This window comes from Belonocnema kinseyi, chromosome 3 (assembly GCF_010883055.1).
Source record: "Belonocnema kinseyi isolate 2016_QV_RU_SX_M_011 chromosome 3, B_treatae_v1, whole genome shotgun sequence".
NCBI lineage: Eukaryota > Metazoa > Arthropoda > Insecta > Hymenoptera > Cynipidae > Belonocnema > Belonocnema kinseyi.
In genome coordinates, this window is record NC_046659.1 from 61,871,219 (window position 1) to 61,893,443 (window position 22,225).

General features: G+C 27.9%; 2 protein-coding genes across 3 annotated transcripts in view; one reads left to right on the plus strand and one right to left on the minus strand.

The window, feature by feature from the left end:
- Positions 1-1,747: 1,747 nt before the first annotated feature.
- On the plus strand, positions 1,748-9,410 carry LOC117170174 (inositol oxygenase). The gene is made up of 6 exons (XM_033356752.1): positions 1,748-1,886; positions 3,983-4,160; positions 4,430-4,638; positions 5,900-6,036; positions 8,865-9,095; positions 9,199-9,410. The coding sequence occupies exons 1-6, from the start codon at positions 1,869-1,871 to the stop codon at positions 9,305-9,307; spliced, it is 882 nt and encodes a 293-aa protein (XP_033212643.1). The 5' UTR covers positions 1,748-1,868; the 3' UTR covers positions 9,308-9,410.
- A 1,773-nt stretch (positions 9,411-11,183) lies between these two features.
- LOC117169162 (non-structural maintenance of chromosomes element 1 homolog) overlaps positions 11,184-22,225 on the minus strand; it is an 18,584-nt gene continuing 7,542 nt past the window's right edge. Inside the window, exons 5-7 of one of the 2 annotated variants that reach the window (XM_033355378.1) lie at positions 18,391-18,504; positions 18,155-18,287; positions 11,184-11,790 (exon numbers count right to left, since the gene is read on the minus strand). In XM_033355378.1, the coding sequence (XP_033211269.1) occupies positions 11,687-11,790; positions 18,155-18,287; positions 18,391-18,504 (351 nt within the window). In that variant the 3' untranslated portion in view covers positions 11,184-11,686. The remainder of the gene's footprint in view (positions 11,791-18,154; positions 18,288-18,390; positions 18,505-22,225) is intronic. The other variant, XM_033355377.1, reaches the window with a different exon arrangement.

Consider the following 22,225-nt stretch of genomic DNA (forward strand, 5'->3'; position numbering starts at 1 on the left):
GCAAAATGGAATTTTTCATTATTTGTTGTGCAATCAAAATTTGAATTTATGATTTTCTAGAAAAATTCAAAAAGTTTTGTTCCTGTGATTTTTTGTTGTCTTTTTGAGTACTACTAAATCCGTACAGATTTTTTATATTAAGAATAAATGTGATCTGAAAAATTTTGAAAATGCTCTTTTTTTGTATTTTTATCCAAAATGATTGGCTAAACAAACTTGACCTTCAATGAAGGACACTAAAAGAGTATGACAAAGGCCAATCCAATATGTCGATTCTTCAGAAAGTTACCATGCTAACAAACCTGTGAATTAATTATGAAATAATTATGTTGTAAGTAACAATAAAAGCATTTCAAATTAAAAGTCTGATTTTGGAACTGAAAATCAAAGGTCAAAAGTTGTAAATTTTAGTATTCAGAAAGAAAGGATTGTAAATAAATTTCCTACGATTTCGAGTAACGCGACGAAAAATTTCAACTGAAAAGTGTATGAGTTTGAAAGCTTCATTTACATTTGAATTAAGGCGTATAAATAAATAAAAGAATTTTAATGTTTCAGATTGGAAAAGAATTTTACTTCGAAATTTTATGAATTACAATATGCAATATAGGAACTTTTTAAAGATATCAGATTTGTAATTAGAGAAAAATATTGCTTCTTTTTTTGATTGTATCCCATTTTTTTGTTGAATAATCAAATGAAATTAAAAGTTATCTATATATGCTGTTATAAGAAATACGCCCTATGAGTTTTATGTGAGCTAAATATATTTTATGGACAGAACATTTCTACGTAAAATCGAATTTTCTGATTTTGGGCCCAAACGACAGATACGGAAAAATGTGATGATAAAATTTTGCAAGTCTGAACAATTAATATCAAAATATCTCTCGCTCGTTTGTGATGTCTTGCATTCTTTACGAAAAAAATCGGATAATTATATTTTCAGAATATGAAATAGTTTAGCCCACAGAAACTGATAGGATGACTTTGACAAATAAGCAAAAACTGTTAAAAAAAATGGCGGCTTCGAGAATACCATTCTTATTTTTTTCGAATTTTGAAAACATGGAAAAAATATTTTCTGTAAAATTCCATCTTTTTGCCATTTTTAATTCGGGAGAAATGCTTTTCATAAAAATATCATTTTCTCATAAATGATGCAAGATATCAGAAAAGAGCAAATTGTATTTTTTGTAGAACTTTTTTAGATGTACAAATGGTTAGCTTAATATTTTGTCGTATCTATCGTTATTTGCCAAAAAACGATAATTTTCATAACTTCACAGGCAATATTTTTATCGCAAATCTGACAAATATTTGTCGCGTAATTTCCTCTGAAAAAAGCAACATATTCCTTTCTTGAGAGATACTGCAAGTTAAAGTGTAGAGCCTGCTTCATTTGAAATGAATTGGGTCTATAAATATAAATTTATTTTAATATTTGGTGAAAAATACTTTCTTATAAAAATATATAAGTTAATAAAAAATTAATATTAAAATACTAATATTAAAATTTCTAGTAGTTTTAAAAATCTTTGACGATTTTTTCTTTGTATTGAAGAACGAATGTGTATGTAATTCGAAGTTCAATAGAAATTAAATATGATTTAAAGAGAGAGAATGATACCTTCAGTAATTTAATTTGCAGCAATTCTATGATTTCCTTATCGGTAGGTATAATTGTATGATAAAAAAATTAATAGCAAGATGTGATGTATGAAAGAATGGATCTTACATTTCAGTGCGCACTCTTTCCAACTTGGGTCAGGGGTGATTTGTTTCAGATTTATAATATAAGTTCTGTCGAGAGTACAATTTAGTCAGTCTGTGCCGTGTGCTCTCCCGAAAACATTACTATTGAAAGAATGACTGCGAAATTAGCGGTGAGTACATATATTTAAATTAGAGATTTAATTTAATTAATTCGTGAAATTTCAGGATTATTTTAATTTAAAAAGGTACTCATAGTCAGAAGAAAATTAGTGATTGCTTAATTCATTCTCATTTCCTGAACTTAAATTCGGGATTTTTACATCAACGTAGAAGAGTTTTAAATTCTGACTTCCGGAATTTTTGGAAACTTATGGAAGAATTAAAAAAGTTTTGCTTTTATTATAGCCCAAGTGGTGCGCTAAAGATATTGAAAATTGTGCTCTAATTGTTACAAAATTATCAAATTTTATGTGGAGGTTCTTTTTGGCATTAGGAAACTTTTGAGAAAAGGCGCGAACAATTTTTATATACGTTTGTTTGTAACGAAAATTGCTTTTTTTTGATTAAATTGATGAATTTCAAACTATTTCGAAATCCGCAAGACATTTTAAAGTAAGTGTCTAGACGAACCGAAAAAGTCTGGATACTTGTAACGAAATTTTGGTACCCGTGCCTATTGCCAGTTTTAAAATTAAGAAAATGGTGGCGTTTTTTTTTAAATAAAAAATTCTTCTATTTTTAAAAACTACGAGAGGTCAAAAAGTTTGCATAGTAAAGTTGTTCATCTTTAAACGCTTCACAAGAGATTCCTATAACAGTTGAATATTTTCCATTATCAATTATTCAATTATCTCCTACTTTGCAAAAATTATCAATTTTTTTGAATATAGAATTTTTTAAAATTAAATATCGAAAAGTGGTTCCGAAACTTTTTTGCATCAGGTATTTTTGGAAGAAAACGGAAATTTTCTGAAAAATCACCGACATTTTCTTAATTTTCAAGTTTTATGGCGGATTGATAGAATCCGAAAAGAAAAGCTAATTATCTTAATTAGTTGAAAGAATACAGGATTTAAAAAATGTGCAACCAATCTGAAAAGTTTTGGAATGCCAAAAATAGTCTTCATACTAAACTTCATCCAACTCTTTAAAATATTTGAAATAAAATTAATCTATTTTTCACATCAGAATAGTGTATTTATTTCATTTTATAATTAAGGAACAAATTTCAGAATCTTCTAAAATGACTCAAAATTTCAAATTCGTTATTTTAAAATAATTAAAAATGTTGCAATTTTTAATATTTATGTTTTCTAGACTGAATCTATTAAAATCAGGCAGGTTCTAGTTTTTATGTCGCAAAATCTTTCGGGGATGAAATATGTTGTTTTTAGAGGAACTTATAGGCAAAACGTATTTTTTCGACTTGGGGTAAATTATTTTCTACGAATTTATGTGTATTTCGATCTTATGATTTGGTTAAAAAGAAAACCCAAATTTTGTCTTTAAATCTGTATCAATTTTAACCTAATTGAGATATTTGAAATTTCTGTCCAGATTCTGATACCGTTTAATATATTTTTTCGAAGCAGTATTTCTGACAAGATTAAAATTCGATTATTTTAAAAAATCTACACTTATATTCTGCTAATTCTTTTCGTAAGTTGGCCTTCTACACGTAAAACATCATGTAAATTGTATGCGGACTAAACAAATGTTATCATAAACGCATGCACATCTAAAAAAAAAAGGTGAGGTGTTATTTTGCCCCCATATTTTTTACAGTTTTTCTTATATTCCTAAAAATGTAATTTTTGCTCATAAACGAGGCAAGATATCACAAAACAGTTATTTTTTGTCAACCTTTCTTATGTGCAAGCTTTTAGTGTAATTATTTTTTATCTCGTTTGCGAGATAATTGCCAATAAATATAAATGTAGATTTTTAGAAAAAATCTACTTTAAAGATTTTCCGAAAAGCGCTGTCTTTTTGTACCTTTTTTAAATCTTCGGGTCGCATTCGAAAGAAGGCGATAAACGATATAAGAATCTAAAAAGAAATCTCAATTATCTCAAGATGGTGAACATTTATACTGGTTTAAAGAAAAAATTTGGTGTTTTCAAAAATAAAGTACCAAATTCGCAGATCGGCAAAATAGTTAGTGTGGAACCTGCCTGATTTGAAATGGATTCAGTCTCTATTATTAAAAACCTTGGATTGTTGATGAAAGGATCGATGGTCATTATTGTATTTTGGGTATTTTCAGTCCCAGACTGTCCCGCTCCTAGATCCCTCGGAGCACCTTCGTCCAGAGCCTGTATATGCTGGAAAATCAGAGAGTCAGTTCAGAAGGTTTGAAGAGGATGATGATGATCCCACCATGAAACGTGTTCGAAGAACCTACTATAATATGCACACATATCAAACCGTTGACTATGTTCGCTGTTAGTACACCAATTAAACAAAAGATGTACATTAAACTTCTGATATAAGAACTCCCGATTTACGGAATGGTCCTTTTGGTACTGCCTGTTTACGTTTGGATTCCCCCGATTTAGGATGAAGGCCACTGCAAGCCAAGCCCGAAGCCGTTCTTATATCGGGAGTTGAGTGTACTCAATTTCATAATTAATTAGATTCAATACCCTCAGGGGATACATAAATTATTAGTCTTGATATTGTTCCTGAAGTCAGATAAACAATATTTGTACAGCTCGAATGGCAGAATGGCTCCAATTCAACAAATTTAAGATGACAATTAAAGATGCTCTTATTAAACTGAACGACCTCTACGACGAAAGTGACCCTGATACGGACATGCCAAATATTGTTCATGCTTTCCAAACAGCTGAAAAAGCCAGAGAAGCCCATCCAGATTTAGACTGGTTTCATCTAGTTGGACTGATTCACGATCTTGGAAAGGTAAAATATTTTTCCCATTAGTTTTATAAAAAATAATAAAATTATCTCGTTCAATTTCATCAGACAATAGAACAATTAAAAGGTTTTCGATTAAAAATTTAGTTTATTAGATCAATTTACCACAGGGTATATATTTAATTTTATATCTATTAAAAAATGAATTGGAAATTGACATTTTAAGTCTTTAAATAAAAGTCTTAATATACATAAATAGGTCAGATTCAAAATGAAAATGTTCGAAACCGAAAATGTTGAAGTTAGGATACCTGTAAATATGAAAACTAAAACAATAGTACGTTATGCAACAAGGGGCGAAATGAGCAGATTTTTCCCGCGGGTGGGTTTACCCGAGGGAAAAGTCTACTTTCGTCCCGTCTTGCATATAGGATTTTATTCCATTCTCGGCCGTGGCCACCTTTTGGCCCTAAAAAGCGGGTCCCACGCATTTTTCTGTAGCTTTATTCGCGCCTCGAATTTGGATCGACAAATTTTTACTGTCGCTCCGCAAATTTCACTTTCTCCCCGCAAATTTTACTTTCACCCTGCTAATTTTATTTTTGCCTCGCCAATTTTACTTTCGCCCCGCTAATTTTACTTTCGTCCCGCCAATGCGGCTTGCGGGAAATATATGCTACTTTCGCCCCTATTTTCAGGGTCAAAAGGTGGTCATTTCGGTCGAGTGTGGAATAAAAACTTTTCAAAATAAAACAAATTTTTATTTTAGGCATTTATAACTTAACAATTTCTAAACAGAGTATTAAAAATTAACGATTTAAAGCCTTAAATCTATAAACATTAACAATTTAAAAAAAGGATTCAAGATAAGAAAAATTTAAGCTGAAATTTGTTAAAACTGAACAATTAAATTTTTCATCAGAAAGGATTTCAAAGGAGAATTCAAAAGTAAAAATATTTATGAACCTCAAAATCACCAAAATCGATACGTGCAAGCTTGATAAGTTAAAAGCCAAACCTTTGGAACTGAAAAATGAATTTCAAGTTTGAAAAACTTCAAACTTTCAAACTTAAAATTTTGAAAATTCAACAGTTTCAATCATGAAGTACTTAAAATTATGCAATTTTAGATTAGAGATTATACAACATTTGCAATCCAAGTCGTTCCAAAATGCACAATTTCATGTAATATAAATTGTTATTTATAGCTAAAAAGATTTTTTCTGCTAATATTGTATTTTTTTAATTCGCATAAAGAAATATTCACTGTTGTTTTACGGGAATTATCAAAAAATATATATTTCAGGTAATGGCTTTTTATGGAGAGCCACAATGGTCTACAGTTGGTGACACTTTTCCAGTTGGTTGTGCTTGGGGCGATTCTATAGTCTATAGAGAAAAAAGTTTCGAGAAAAACCCAGACGGAAAAGACGAGCGTTATAAGTAAGTTCGAATTTTTAACTTTAAATAACTTTATTATTTATGAACTATAATTTAAGCTCGTCAATTTTTATACTAAGGTAAACCGACCATTATTACTGGGACAGTTATTAAAAACCTAACTCACATAAACACAATTTTAAAATGGTGAATTTCAATTTTTTGTATAAAAACCGTTATAATAAGTGACTCATACATTATTTGATCGATTAGAACAGAAAAAATATTATTAATTTTACACTTAATCAATATAAATGGATATTTTTTAAGCTAATCAGATCGACCATTAGTGGGACACGAATTGTGGGGTATATCCTTAAGTGGGACACCAAAGAAGCCAATACTGGGACAAGGAAAATCCAATGAGGTTTATCAAAATAAAATGGTACAAATAACTTACAATTATATAATACATTAAAAAGCAAGAATGGATTGGTATGAATCATAAGGAATTTATTTTTCTTTATTTTTAAATAAAATTCAAATCAACATGCTAACATTTCGATTAAAAAAATAACAATATATTATTAAATTAAATTAATTAATATTAAAAATACTGTTTATAAGCTCCACGTTTGCCGTTCAATTGATTATTTATTCTAAAAAAGTTGTTCTACGTAGTTTACTGAAACCTCCAATTATAACCTCAAATTTTTCCAACTATTTGGATAAGTAATTTAATAATAACTCATACATTTAATTTTTGATCAAATTAGTCACCTTTAATATTGTAGATTAATATTAAATATGATTAATACTAATAAGATGAATATATTTTCGATTTTTACTTGCGAATTCAATTGTTTGATTGTAAATTTTGATATAGAATTCATCTTAATTAAAATTATTACATAAATTGAAAAAAGTATTCACATATCAATTATATTTTGGTTAAAAATTTTATTATTTGGTTGACATTTTTATTGACTGAGGAATCTTTTTAAGTAACATTTCAACTATTTTGTTTCGAAAATTTATATTTTTAATTATAAATTTCATATTTTTTAGTAAAAATGCAACTGTTTGGTTGAAATATTTTTTCTTTTTTCGACGAACAATCTTATTTGGTTAACAAATGATATCTTTTGGTAGAAATTTGATCTGTTTTGGTTATAAGTCGAACTGTTTGGGTGATTTTTTTTTGTAATGAATTACATTTTTTTCAATGAATATAATTGTTTCCAATTTATAATAAAAAAATTTTGGTTGCAATATTAACGATTATATTTTTTTATTAGAATTCATGTTTTTGCTAGAAAATTATTTTTTTTATTTTAATTTTATTAAAATTAGTCTTTTTTAAAATTCAACAATTTGTTAGAAAATGTAAGTATTATGTTAACCAAAAAAGGTTAATTTTGATCAAAAAATATAATAGTTGATATTTCAACCAAAAAAGATTTTAATTACAAATTGAAAGCAGTTAAAATAATTTAAAAAAGACGAATTTTCAATAAAACTGTAAAGCCTTAACCTAAACAAATTGATTTTCAATCACAGTTGCACTTTTTATTACGAAAGATGAATTTAATAATTGAAAAGATAAATTTTAGAACCAAAAAGACGGATTTTCAACAAAAAAAATGTTAAATCTTATAATTATTTATCAAATTTAAGGTTAGAATTGGGGGTTTCGATAAACTACTTTGAACAACTTTCTTAGAATAAATAATTAATTGAACGACAAGTGTGTGTCTTATAAACAATGTTTTTTATATGTCACTAACACAATACTGCGAAATTTAATCAAAAACACGGCGAAAGTGACCGTCTCAGTAATGGAAACGCAATTTCGCAACTCACGTTCAAGTGTCCGAAACTGAGACAGCGACAGCTTGTCCCGGTTTAGGCAACTTTGAAGAATTTGTCCAAATGCGGGACATTAAAATATTCATAGCTTATTGAACAAAAAGTATTGAATGTATTGAAATACAAAAAAATGGCGAATTTGGCAGCAGTTCATTCACAGATTTTGAGGATTATTTTTTATTATTTTTTTACTAAATGTATAACCTGCCAAAATAAAAATAAATAGTGGTAATAAATTTATAAGAACTTCAAATATACTAGAAAATGTTTACTTTTATCATTTGTGTTAAAATATAAAAGATACTGAACGAGATTTATTTTTGTCCCATTATTGGACATACCCTTCACGTTGTCCCAGTAATGGTCGGCTTACCGTAATTTGCGAATAATGTAAAAATTATTATTTTGGTTCAGCCAAAAATGTCGATTTTTATGTTAAAAATAAAAAAGATATTAGAATACATTTAAAATCGTCACAATTTTCACTAAAAATTGTTTTAAAATATAAATTCCCTGTACGTTTTAAGATAAAATTTACCAGTAATCTAACCAACATTTGATAATTGAGTTTTTTTTACCTGACAAATAATTTCATGAATTTAATACCTTGTATCAAAATTTTTAAGTTCTTATCATTTAAATCTTTTTTTAGTGAAAAATTACGTTTTTTTATTTAATCAATTCATTTATGAGTGATTCGTTTATAGATTTCTCCTGTTGACTTTTTATTATATTCAAAACAACAATACATTTTTCCAGTCAACCATTAGATTAAAAAAAATATTTTTCTCGTACAAATAAGTGGTTCCAGTTGGATTCTCCCTTTTTTATTAGGGACCATTAGTGTATATATTTTTTTGTAAATGCATTATCTGACAGATATCAGTATCACAGTTATAATACTCCAACTGATTATATTGTAATTGTCTCTCATAGAATCCAGGAAAAATTCCGCGAAAATTGTCATTCTAGTTGTGTATCTAACTATTCATAAATAATATAAATATAAATTTGTGTTGCAGCACTAAATACGGAATGTACAAACCAAACTGTGGTATCGATAACTTGATGATGTCCTGGGGACACGACGAATACCTGTATCGGGTATTGAAACATAACAAAACCAAAATTCCTGAAGAAGGTTTAGCCATGGTTCGCTACCACTCTTTTTATCCATGGCATGCTTCAGGTGATTACATGCACTTCTGCACTCCTGCTGACATGGAAATGCTAAAATGGATATTAGAATTCAAGTAAGTTACGGGCTATTGGATAAAAAATCTCAAATGCATAAGATGTAAATTCGGATTAAATTTTGTTTAAGTCTCGCAACATTAAGAAGTTTTTTGTTTGCAGCAAATTTGACCTCTACACCAAGAGTGGCGCTGTACCTGATATTGAAAAACTGTGGCCTTATTACGAAGGTCTTATTGAAAAATACATACCCGGTGTTATTGAGTGGTGAGATTTGTGCAATTAAAAAGATAAATAATTATAATGCTGCTTGTACATTGTGGATGTAAAAATCCACAAGGGTTTACAAGAGTGAATAAACTGAAAAAATTCTATGAATTGTTTTATTTGTAAAAATGGCGTTCTTGTTTCAAGTTTCCTAATTAGTACAGAATTTAACATTGCTAGAAAACATTCACGCGCTCAATTATTTTTTGTCACGCAATTTTTAAATTAAAATATAAAATTAATATTAAAACAAATGTTGTGTTATTTCATAATATCTATTATCTAAAATAATAGAAAAGATATGCAAGGACAACATTTTTGATTATTATATTTTAATTTCGAAAATGAATACTTTTGTGCAATAAGTGGACAATCAAAACGTTGCATATATATTACAAAGTTTCAATTTTAGACGAAAAGCACTCAAATAAAGTAACAGAAAATTGTTCTATGATAATATTATTTTCGAAAAAATCGACTTTCCATTTTCGTTATGGATTGAAATAGCTATGTATTAAATTCCGGTGTAAAATTATGTAAACAGTACATTTTTTAAACTTTTTTAAAATTTCAACTGTTAAATTTTAAACTGTTGAAGATTGAAAAAAATTGATAGTATAATTTACAACAGTTAACATTTAAATATAGAAGTTTATTCTATTTTCAATGGTCTTTTATTTTTAATTGTTGAAAATTCAATTTTTTCCGACGAGAAACACTGGCATAATCCAAATTGATTAAAAGATTCTAAATCTTGTTCAAATTAAAATGGTTTTATTGAAAATACTAATTTACCGTTAAAAAAGCCAATGTGACTTAAAATTGTTGAATAAATATTAATCTTCTTTGAAATCTGGTGATTTTGTATTAAAAATGTAAATTTATGTCGAAAACCAATATCGTAATTCGAAATTTTTCAAGCTGGTAAATTTTATTATTCTAAACAAAAATCATTGGATTCCATTCTAATAATTTTTCTTTAAAAAATACGATTTTAGGTTAAACACGCCTAAATAACTTAAATTTGTTCAAAATTATAATTATTCTTTGAAATATAATTTTTTAAATACCAATAGTTGCAAAACAAAAACAATAACATCACGTAAAAATCAATTCTTCCAAATTGTAAATCTTTTTTGAAATCTATATAAAATACCGCCGGAATTAAACATATAAATTTTATGTTTTTTTAAATCCAATGACAAAAAACACCAACATAAACTAAACATTTTCAAAAATTCGAAATCCTAATTATAATCTTATATTATAATGATTTTTGTATGAAAATATCAACTTTGATGTTAAACGCCAACGCATACGTTCACGAACAGAATCCAAAATTGATGAAGCTTGTAAATTTTATTACCTTAAACCAAAATCATTGGACTTAAATTTAATTATTCTTGTTGAAAAAGATAATAAATTCTGATGAAGAATGCTAAAATATCATGAAATAAAATTGTTGCGAATTGTAAATCTTTTTCGAAATCTAATTATTTTGGTTTAAAATAAGCAATTTCATATAAAAAAGGTTAATATAGCCTGAAACTAAATCTAAACCCTAAATCTTGTTCAAATTATAATGATTTTTGTTTAAAAATACACATTTTTGATGTAAAACGTCAGGGTAACTTAAAATTGTTAAAGAAAATTATGAACGTTATGAACCCTCAAAATATAATTATTTTTGTTTGAACATGTAAATTTCCGGTTAAAACTCTAATAAGATCGAAAAATGTAACTAATTGAACAATTTTCATCTTTAAAACCTGATTTATTATTAAAAGTACTCATTTCCAGTTATCTGGGTGATGATTTTCTGTTGAAAAATGATAAATTCCGGTGAAAAAAAAACGAACACCACCTAAAATTGAAAAATATTTTATTGTCTCGAAACTTTACTATTTTCGAATAGAATTTTGTTTTGAAAATACTTATTTTACAGCGAAAAGTATTAACATATGTAAAACATGTATCTATAATACTTTAAGTAATGGAAAGCCTTTCCAGTTTGTCTATAATCATTTTTTTAGCGTCTGGTCAAGATTACCGCTCGTTAACATTTTTAAAAGCTTTCATAATTATGTTCTACAATTAGTTATGGTACAGTCGATTTGTTTGAAGGCAAAGAGAACGAATACATTATTATTTTTAAATCATATACATTTTTTGTAAATTGTGTTTCTTCTAATTACACAATATAAATAAAATTAAAAGCTTATTGACAAAACTAGATTGTTTATTCTTATATCATAGTTCCATAACAGTATCAACTTATTAATTATAATACTGATAACGTATAAAATGTAACATTTTTAGAACACTTTCGTATAAAAATATCATCGGGAAAGTCGTTTTTAAAGAATTTAGGATTACATACTTATTAAAGACGCCTACTGCGCCTTTTTTTTACTTGCGGTATTTCTTCTTCGCTATCATCGCTACCAGCACTGTTACCGTTGCCAATGAAGTTCGTTTCTTCTGGGCCTGAAAGCAATGGTTCTTTTTACCTCAAGCCAATACAGGCAAAATTAAAAAAAAAAATAGTAAAATAATGAAATGAATTCTGAAAAATAATAAATTTATCATTTGAATCACGCAGGCTTCGAATCGACTAGAACTTTATCAAATCGCATAAATGACATAAGTCGCATGAAATTAAAAAATTTCTTTCATTAGGAATAAAGATAAAATACACAAATTTTTAATATATTTTTTTCAGCAAAGAAAATTAGATCGAACATGAACATGAACAATATGTAGTAACTTGGATTTTCTTCTTTCGAGCATAAAATATTGTGTATTTACAAATTATATTTGCACAAATGAAAACAAATATTGAACCCATTCCTTTTTTTGAAGTTATAAGGCATACCAAAATTTAATAAAGCCGTATTGTAAAGAAATTCCATGAGATTATATTGGTAATTTTGAATTATGTGTAGGTCCTTTGAATTTCTGAAAGAATTTCGATTTTAAATTCTGAACTTAATATATACATAGAAGTGCTATTATGATATTTTTTATTATTTGATAAAATTTAGTATACAACTTCAATGAGAGGCCAATAAATAATTCCATCAAATAAAACTAATGAAACTCTGATTTGGCATATTTTCAATCATGAAAAGAATCTCTGAAAATTAATTCCTACTTCAATAATTTCAATAAAATTAATTAATTTCCTGCAAACACGATATATTTATTTTTCAAGTGTCAAAGTTATCCGATCTAAGTCAAACTTGGTCAAATTTTTGTGATATTGAATTAAATGAAATTAATTTAATTAATTGATTGATAGGTTTATGGAAAAATAATTTTTCGAGTGGGTGAAAATGCTGAGATTTTCGTGGATATCGTCTATTTCGGCGATTTTGAACTCTAATAATGGCGAGAAAAAACATTCGTCAAGTACAGTTTCGATAAATTTTTCCACGCAGTTTCCATTTATTAAAATCTTTATGGGCAAAAATAGTCATTTAGAACATTGCGTGCGTGCGCAAGCACTTGAAAACTGATTTTTGCCATTTTTTTGTTTCAAAAAACACTTATAGCGTTTTAAATGAAAAATTCTACTTTTTAACTTTATAGATTTTCAAGGGGAAAACTTAAGCTTTCTTTTAAGATGAAAAACTAAAAATACGACTTTTTTCTAAAAAAGTCAAATTTGTTTTTGAAGGTCACTGTATTAAACGAAAATAAATTTGATTATAGCCATTAGAGGAGCTAAAACTCGCCGAATTATATCATACAATACTAATCCAACAGCACAATACTTTTCCCAAGTTTGTCTTACATTCATGATTTAAAAATAAATTCGCTTCTAATATTACAGAGGCCCATATCTTAATTTTTTTGAACAACATGATTCATTTAAGTCTAAAATATTTCTTTTTAATATTTTAAACTCATCAACCTACATTATTTTGAAATGAGACAAGCATACAGTTCACGTGAATAAAAATTTTTGTTAATTTAAACGTTTCTTCCTTGTGGCATACTTACTAGGTTCAAATTTTTTGTTGTAAGTTTAATTTCTTCCAAAGACGAAAAACTTCAATTTTCTGTTCCGTTTAATTTAAACTTCATTCTTTTTCAAACTCGAATATTTTCTATTTTAATTCCGATTAATTGAGAAGGATTTCTAATTTTAATTGTTTTTCAAACAGAGCACTTTTAAACTCCAATACTTTGCATGGTATAATACTTTCTCTTATGCAAAACTCAAATTTGACATTTTTGTTATTTTACTGAACAAAATGAATATCGTTCGTTTTTTAATTTAAAACCTTTTAACTATCAAGACTTCTTTTATAGTACTAAATCAGAAATTATTTAATTTCAAAAGGTTTTATTTTTTAATTATTCAATTTTGAGAGCTTCTACTTTAAAATTATTCAATTTGAAACCCTTTCAATTTTAAATTAATGTACTATTAGTGTAAATTCATACAAAGAGGTATCCATACGAACACACAAGCCAATTGATGATGCTTGAACTTTTCGTCGATCAATTGAAACCGTGTGAAAGTGTTTACTCTCTAATTTTTTCATGTAGTCCGGTCCTTAAGAATTTGTATCTTTTTCAAAAAATTAATTATTTTCATACACGTGACTATAAAGTGGGTATCAAGAATAGAAATTATCTTCAGTACCACTGGACCTACGATAACGAACAAAATGTAAAAAAATATATTAATTTTTTGTTAATACAACCATATAAAAACGTTCGAATAATAATGACGAAGTAGAGATGTTCGATTCATTGAAGTGTATAGTGGCACATTCAAAGAATCGGGCGGGCTTCTGGATCCTTAGTTATCCTAAGTTCATTTTTTTTATAGAATCTATTTATAATTTATTAATACTTTTCTTTTTTCAAACATTAACAGCTTTGGTTCGTTGTGGTAGGTGCAGTAGTATTGAAGGCATTTTTTTTCTTGTAAACTATTTCATAGTTAGGTTTATAAAAATATGACATCTTTGATACAGATATAAGTTCTTAAGGCTTTGAAGAATGATCACAAAAAATATTCGAAATTTTCTAGGCAAATTTTACAATACAGGAGCTTCTCAAAGTTGACCTATCTACTCCAAGTGCATTATTTCGGTGCTTTCAGGCAAATAAAAGTTGCCAGTTCCTCAACAGATTTTTGTACAATATCCGCTAAGTATGCAATCGACGCAAAAATAAAGAGACATTGACATGCAAGTTACAGTTTTTTTTTTAATCATTTTTTTAATGAGATATTTACGCCCAAAGTGACCGGACTACATGAAAAAATGAGAGAGTAGTCTATTGGACCTCTCTGTTTTTTCATACTTCGAGCTCTCCTTCATGAAAGAAATGCCAACAAATTCTAAAATTTTCACAAAACCTCTGTGCTTTGTCCTGTATTTTCTCAGTTAAAAAAAACTAAGAATATTTTAGCAGCTACGGTAAACCACATATTATCTTCAATAAATTGTTCGTGGCAATACCCCGAGGCAGGGCTTACGTGCACAAGGTGCTAATTTCAATTTTCTTTACATTCGAATAGTCTGACTCTTTCTAATTGCACATAACATTAGACAGCATCTTAATAAATTTATATTCCTAATTTGCAAAAATAAGAAAATTACTTTAATCAATAGCTTAATCTTTTGGACGGCTCGAACCTACATTTTTCAATCATTTAATGGATTTCAATATTAAATTGAACCATTTTTAAATATATTTCGAACTAAAATTATCAAAAACTGAATTACAAAATTTTTACATTTCACACTTTTTTATCCTCAAATTATTCAAGTTTCTATGCGTTTGATTTAATATGATACACATAACAATTTGATAGAACAATATATTTTAAGGTCAGACTCAAATTATTCAATTTCGAACATAAATACCAATTTTTATATTCTCATGAAGAGAAGGTATTAGATTTGTTTTAAAGTTGAACCACCCCGTTTTTGTCATATGTCCACGTTTTGAGACCCCCTAAATCCAAAAAACAGGTTTTTACGAATGGGTCTATCTGTGCGGTGTGTTTGGGTGTGTGTGTGCGTACGTAGATTTTTAGTTTGTCAGCACGATAACTGTCGAAAGAATTGACAGATTGAATTAGCCTTTGGTATACTCGTTTAGTGTCCTAAAATAAAGGTCAAGTTCGTTAGCCAGCCATTTTGGGTGAAAATTCAAAAAGTGAGCGTATTTAAAAATTTTTGAGACCACTTTTTTCAAAATTCAAAAATTGTCTGTAAGGATATTCAGCCTAATGTTTGAATTAGGATTTCAATTTTTTTTTTTATAAATAAACAAATATGACGAAAAAATGGCCTTTTTTCTATTTGACGTTGCCGGTGCTCGTCAATAACAGGAAAATGGTTGAAATTGCTTAAGTTGCATAAAATAGCATTAGTTAAAGATATTGAAATATTAGACAATATAAAAAAACAATTTGTTATCCACAAATTATTTGTTAAAAATCTGTTTTGAGCTATTTTCCATATATACACGTTTTTTCAAGTTATGTTGCAAGAAATTGGAATCGAAACAATATTATATGAAAAAAATTTTCTTCTGATTATAATTGTTCATATTATAAACAAATTTAATATACAAAGGCAGTAATCAGACATTTTTCGACAGAAATATTCGTTTTTTTATAGGTTAATTATTTTCAATCTTGAAGTTTATGATAATTTTAGCAAAATTCATGATTTGTTAATCTTATAATTTTTTAAACAAATTTAATTAAAAAACTGCATTATTCGGGCGTTTGTCGACAGAAAAATGAGTTTTTTTTCAATGGCAGTCTTTTCAGTTGGGAACTTCATGAGACAATTTCAGCAAAATTCATAATTTTGTAATCAATTTTATGAATTTTTTAAAACAAATTTAATAAACAAATACATTATTGGGATATCTGTCGATGGAAAAATTCTTTTTTGTTTAGATATCAGATTTGTAATTGGGATCTTCATAATAAGTTCGGCAGTCTTCATGATGAGATGTCAAATTTTATGATTTAAAAAAAAAATTTAATAAACAAATTCATTATTCAGGCATCTGTGGACCGACAAATTCGTTTTTTTTTCGATTTCAGTCTTTTTAATTTGGGAAATTCATTATGATTTCAGCGAAATTCATAATTGGTTGATCAATTTTATATTTTTTTAAAACAAATTTAATAAAAGAATGAATTATTCGAGCATCTGTCGATGGAAAATTAATTTTTTTCGATATCCTAATTAAAACTTTTGACACAGAAAAAAAACGAATTTTTCTGTTGACAAATGCCTGATTAATGCATTTGTTCATCAAATTTGTTTAAAGAAATAATAAAATGTATTAACTTATTATGAATGTTGCTGAAATTCCCATCAAGTTCCCATATGAAAAGACTGGCATTTAAAAAAAACGAAAATATGTTTAAAAGATCATAAGACTAATAAGCGAATTATGAATTTTATGACAAATATCATAAAGTTCCGAATTTAAAAAAATGTACCTCGAAAAAAACGAATTTTTCTGTATAAAAATGCTTGATTACTGCGTTTGTTCATAAAATTGTTTATAATATAAAAAATTATAATCTTGAGAAATTTTTTTAATATCATATAATTTCCATTCAAATTTCTTGCAATATAACTAGAAAAAAACCTATGAATATGGAAAATCATAGACAACATTTTTTCAATAAATAATTTGTTTATGACAAATTTTGTTGTTTAATGTACAATATTGGAACATCTTTAGCTAATATTAGTTTATGAAACTTAGGCGATTTTAACACTTTTCCTGTTATTGACGAGCACTGTGAACGTCAAATAGATAAAATGGCAATTTTTTTGTCTTATTTGTTTATTTATAAAAAATTGAAAACCTAATTGAAAAATTAGGCTCGACAACTCTCTTAGAAATCTTAACAGCTTTTTGTACAATTTTTTTTGTTCAAATCGCTTAATATTTGTGGGATGTACGTTATTTTGAACCAAAAATTACATGTTTTTCCCACTGTGGGCCGGAAATGTGAAAATGAGATCATATGAACTTCCATCTAACATAGCACTGCTGAAGGTTGGTTGAACTTCGCAGCATAAAACACTAATCAGTTATGACTCTTGGTTGAAACTGTCTCCCACCCCCGCCCCCAAACTCTCGTTAGTCGAAGTTTTGTGGGTCACTGAGGTAGGGATTTAATTTAGAAGTTGAAAAAAGGTAAGGCTGCTGTTTTGACCGCATGTGCTACTTTTAAATCGTAAAAATAAAATTGGAAATGAGTAAATTCAGTTTTTGAAAAACCAGCAGAAGTTGCAGTAAAATATTTAATACAAACTTTATTAAGGAATGCGCATTTTTTTAAAAGCGACAATTAAAGTACGTCTGTTTTAATATCAATGCATGTTATAAATTATAATAATATACATTTATGGAAATGATACACAAGTTGAAATACAAATTCGAGTGCGAAGCACGAGATACGTGATGAGAATGTATTCGTTAAAGCCAAAGGAGCTTTAACAAAAAAGAAGTCACTATCACCAAATTACTGTTGTCGACGTTTTGACCTTTACTTTAAAAAAATCTGTGCACAAGTGTAAGAAATATACAAAAACCGAGCGCGGAACGCGAGGTAAATATATTATCAAGCGCGAAACGCGAAAAACAACAGTCGCGCGCCCTAGGCGCGCTCAAACTTGCAAGCGAAGCGGGCGGATTTTTTAGATTGAAATGCAATTAATTTAAAGTTGTCTAATTGGTAAAATATCAATAGTGACGGATGAAATAACTGGTCAAGCTCTCGAAAACGCGAAGAACTATCATATTTTTATTATTATTTGTATATCATAAAGTAACTGAACAGTACCTTGGGAATCATCAATTTCTACATCAGGCATCGGCTTCGAGCAATTAGGGCACTTCAGTGGTTTTTGAATCTTCGCGTAGTTTAGTAGGCAGTAATTGTGCAAGACAGAATGGCATTCCTGGCATATGTGGCCCTATAAAAAAGTTAATTGTTTTATTAACAACAGAACATACTGATTTTAAAATAAATGTCAATAAATTCTTTATACTATATTTTATTTTCATTTGAAAACTTACATGAAAAATCACATGTTTGCACAGCACACAGTTGGTTAGGGAATCTTCATAGGTGCATTTAAAGTAAAGTAGCAATTCACCAATGCTTCGTGCGCCCATGTAATAAATACCGTTCTACAAAAATATATCTTTATCATAGTTAATCATCAGTATTTTAGTAGATAATTTGAAGGGTAGCGCAGAAAAACGAATCACATCCTCATCAAAGGAAGTTTTTTTTACTTGTTTTTTTCGATTATACCAACAACAAAATAATAGTAGATACTGTGTGTCTACAAAAAAAGGGTTTCGCAACCTATAACCACGTTAATTATATCGTTCAAACATTTCCCTCCCACACTTTTCCTCCCCTACTCATCTTATATTCCCATACTTCCCCTCCTCCCCAATTTCTTCATGATTTATTTCCCCTAATCACCACAACAAATTCCCCCTCCCCCCATTGATCATAATCCCTCATTTTCCAAAAGTTTCCTCCCTTCAATTTCCCCTCTCCTTACTTCCTCTCCCCCTCATTCCCCTACCGTCATATGCCCTCACTTCCAGTTCTTCTCGGGGCTATGAAACGCTTAAAACCAAAATCCACCTTCCAAAAATAAATTAATTGCACTAAGACCAAAATTGCGTATTTTCTGTAGATTTCAGGTTGCTGCATCCGAATTCAAAATATCTCTAGTCCTTCAAGTTTTTGTAATAATTAAGAATAAAAGCATTTTTGGCTTTTTTAAATCACAACGTAGGGAGTGAACTTGACCTTTGAAAAAAGTGAAGGTTCCAAATTTGTAATTTAAGTCCTGTATTAATTCTAAAGAACGCCAAATTTTAGACCTACGTTCTTTCAAGAAATGTCCAAATAGGCTCATTTTCTCAGAAGAGTTTGATTTTTTTCTATCAAAACTTTTTCTCGCCCATTAAAAAATAACACAGCCAAACAAAAAAAGTGTGCGGAGCCAAAAAAGCAACCTACATAATGTTGCAGTAATGGTCGAGATTAGTTGAAATTCAAAATTTTGAAATTTTCTGCTTACCATTTTTTTTCGATCTTAAATTTTTAGTTGAAGTTGAATTTTTCGAAGTTGTCTACCTTGCATTTGGAATTGTTTTTTCAAGCTGTCGATTTGATCTTCTCATAACGATTATGCTAAAATATATTTTCTGAAATTTAGGTGGCGATACAAATTTAAAAAAAAGTTAATAACAAGAAAATTATAATGTTTCAACATGACTAACATTTTTCTCGTAAACGGCTAAACGGATATTAACAACTGTGACGTCCAAATTTTTATTTATGAACGCCTATTATACAAATATGCTTTCGAATTTACAAAAATCAAGTTGTTAATAAAAATCTCATTTGTTTATAACAAATTTGACATTTTTTCTACTTATACAAAGTTTGTGATTCCGCGTTGTTTTACATTACTTTTAGAGAAAAACGAATAAAAAAAACAATTGAAAATAATAAAAAAATGCCATTGACTTTCGTAAATTTTAAATGAGTTTGGAGAACTTTAAGGTAATAAACGAGAATAATTTGATGTAATTCATTAAAATTCAAGGTGAATTTAAAAAAAAAATGATATCAACTAAAAACAGTTTAGAAATATGGAAAACTTTATTCAAATTATTAAATTTGAAATGAATTAAAAGAACTAACCCAAAAAGTGACTAATGACTATAAAACAATTAAAGTTAAATTAAAAAAAAATTTATATGAATTACAAAAATGTTAAAAATCAAAAAAATTCCATATACTACAATACATTTTGAGTGAATTTAGAGAAATTTAAGGGAAATGAGAAGAATGAGATGAAATTCATAAAAAATCAAGTTGAATTTAAAAAGCAATCTACTGAATTGTAAAAATAAAAAAATATGAATAAATTAATTGAATTGAGAGAATTTAGAAGAATTTAAAATAATTCAGGACAAATTAATAAGAATTCAGAGGGAATTCCAAATTAATTGCAAAAAATTATTTGAAAATCTCTTCAAATCTTTGAAACTCTACGAAATCCCTCACTTCTTGTGACTCAATTCTTTGAGATCTAATAAAATATTAAAATCCTTTAAAACTATTGAAACTCTTGAAAATAAACCCTTAAAATAAAACATTTGAAAGCACTTGAACACGTCTAGGAAGGTATTTGAAAAACTACCATAAATATTCCAAATCCTTTGATCATTTTATTCAATTGGCCTTCACGATCAATTTAATAAAAACTTTCAAAAATTCAAAAAAATCTATTGAATAAACTATAATTGATTATATTTAGAAGAATTAAAGTCAATCACATTTTTTTAAGAATTACGAGTTTTCAGGATAAATTAATAACAATGCAGAGTGAATTCCAAAAAATAATTATAAATCTCTTCAAATCTTTGTAACCCTGATAATTTCTAATTAAAAAAGTGAGCAATGACTAAAAAACAATAAAAAATTATAAAAATTAATTCGAAATAATTAAACAAATATGCCCGATGCGCGCGCAGCGCTTCGCGGTAAGTTTGAGCGCGCTTAGGGCGCGCGGGTACGCTCCCGTGCTTCGCGCTCGTTTTGTTACGTTTAATGCGTACACTTTAACTAAATTTTTTCAAATATTTTATATACTATAACTTAGATCGAAAACTGTGATTTAAACTTCTGAGTTATAGCCATAAATTGTAACTGAATTTTTTTCGATTTGATTTTAAAGAAGGTTCTCAAAGCACCTACGGCTTTGACGATTACATTCTCATTACGAAACTCGCGCTTCGCGCTCGATAATTCGTGTCCACTTAAAAAACTTCATCAAGATAATTTGTAAATCTTGTTAAAATCTACAAAAAATAACGTTTTAAATGTATGGATGTCTTAAAGAATCAAAATTGCATATTTTTGAAAATGATCAAACTTTTGGAACTTTTGCCTAATTAAAAATTTCATGATAATAGTTTCGAAGAACATTTATTTTACATCTAGTAGAAATTTGGATTGATATTTCTGAACCTATTAAATTTTTTTTCTTTGTTTTTTAGAAAATTTTCGAAATGTTGAAAAGCATATAACTTTTTGAAGTTTTATCGAATTTAAAAATGTGATTAGGATAATTTGCAATTCTTTTTGACGCGTATCAGAAAGTTTGACAAAAATTTCTGACTCATAAAAAATTTATATTTAAATTTTGAAAAAGCTCACTCTTTGAATTATTGTATAATCGAAAAATTTAACAGGCATAGTTTCTAAATATATTTGATATCTAGTGATGAATTTAAATAAAATTTTCTAATCTTTAGGAAAACATTTATTTTTTATTTTTCTGAACATTTTCAAAATTTTCAAAAGTACATAACTTTTCTAATTTTCATCGAAATTGAAAACTTCATGTGGATAATTTGCAAGTCTTCTACCCATCCATAAGAAACTTTGTCAAAAAAAATTTATTTTTAAAAAGTTTTTTTTTCAAATGTTGAAAATGCTCTAAATTTTTAAATTTTGGTTTGAAATATCTGCTTAACGAATTTAGCCTTCATTTTGGGAACCTTGAGAAGTGTATCAAAGGCTGAGTTGAGTGAATAAATCCTTTAAAAGTTAGCGTGGCTACAACATTCAGGTAACCATACATACAGACATACAGAAAGACAGACACCGATAAAAATTTTATGATTTTCGGATTCTGTGAGTTCCGAAACGTAAAGATTCTTTAAAATCCCTAAAAAATTTAATGTGAGTTTTGAAGATTTCAAGAGGAAGTATTATTATTATTATTATTATTATTATTATTATTATTATTATTATTATTACACCATTAAGCCATTTCCCTTTCGGGGTAGGCGTGACTCACTCGGCAGGGGA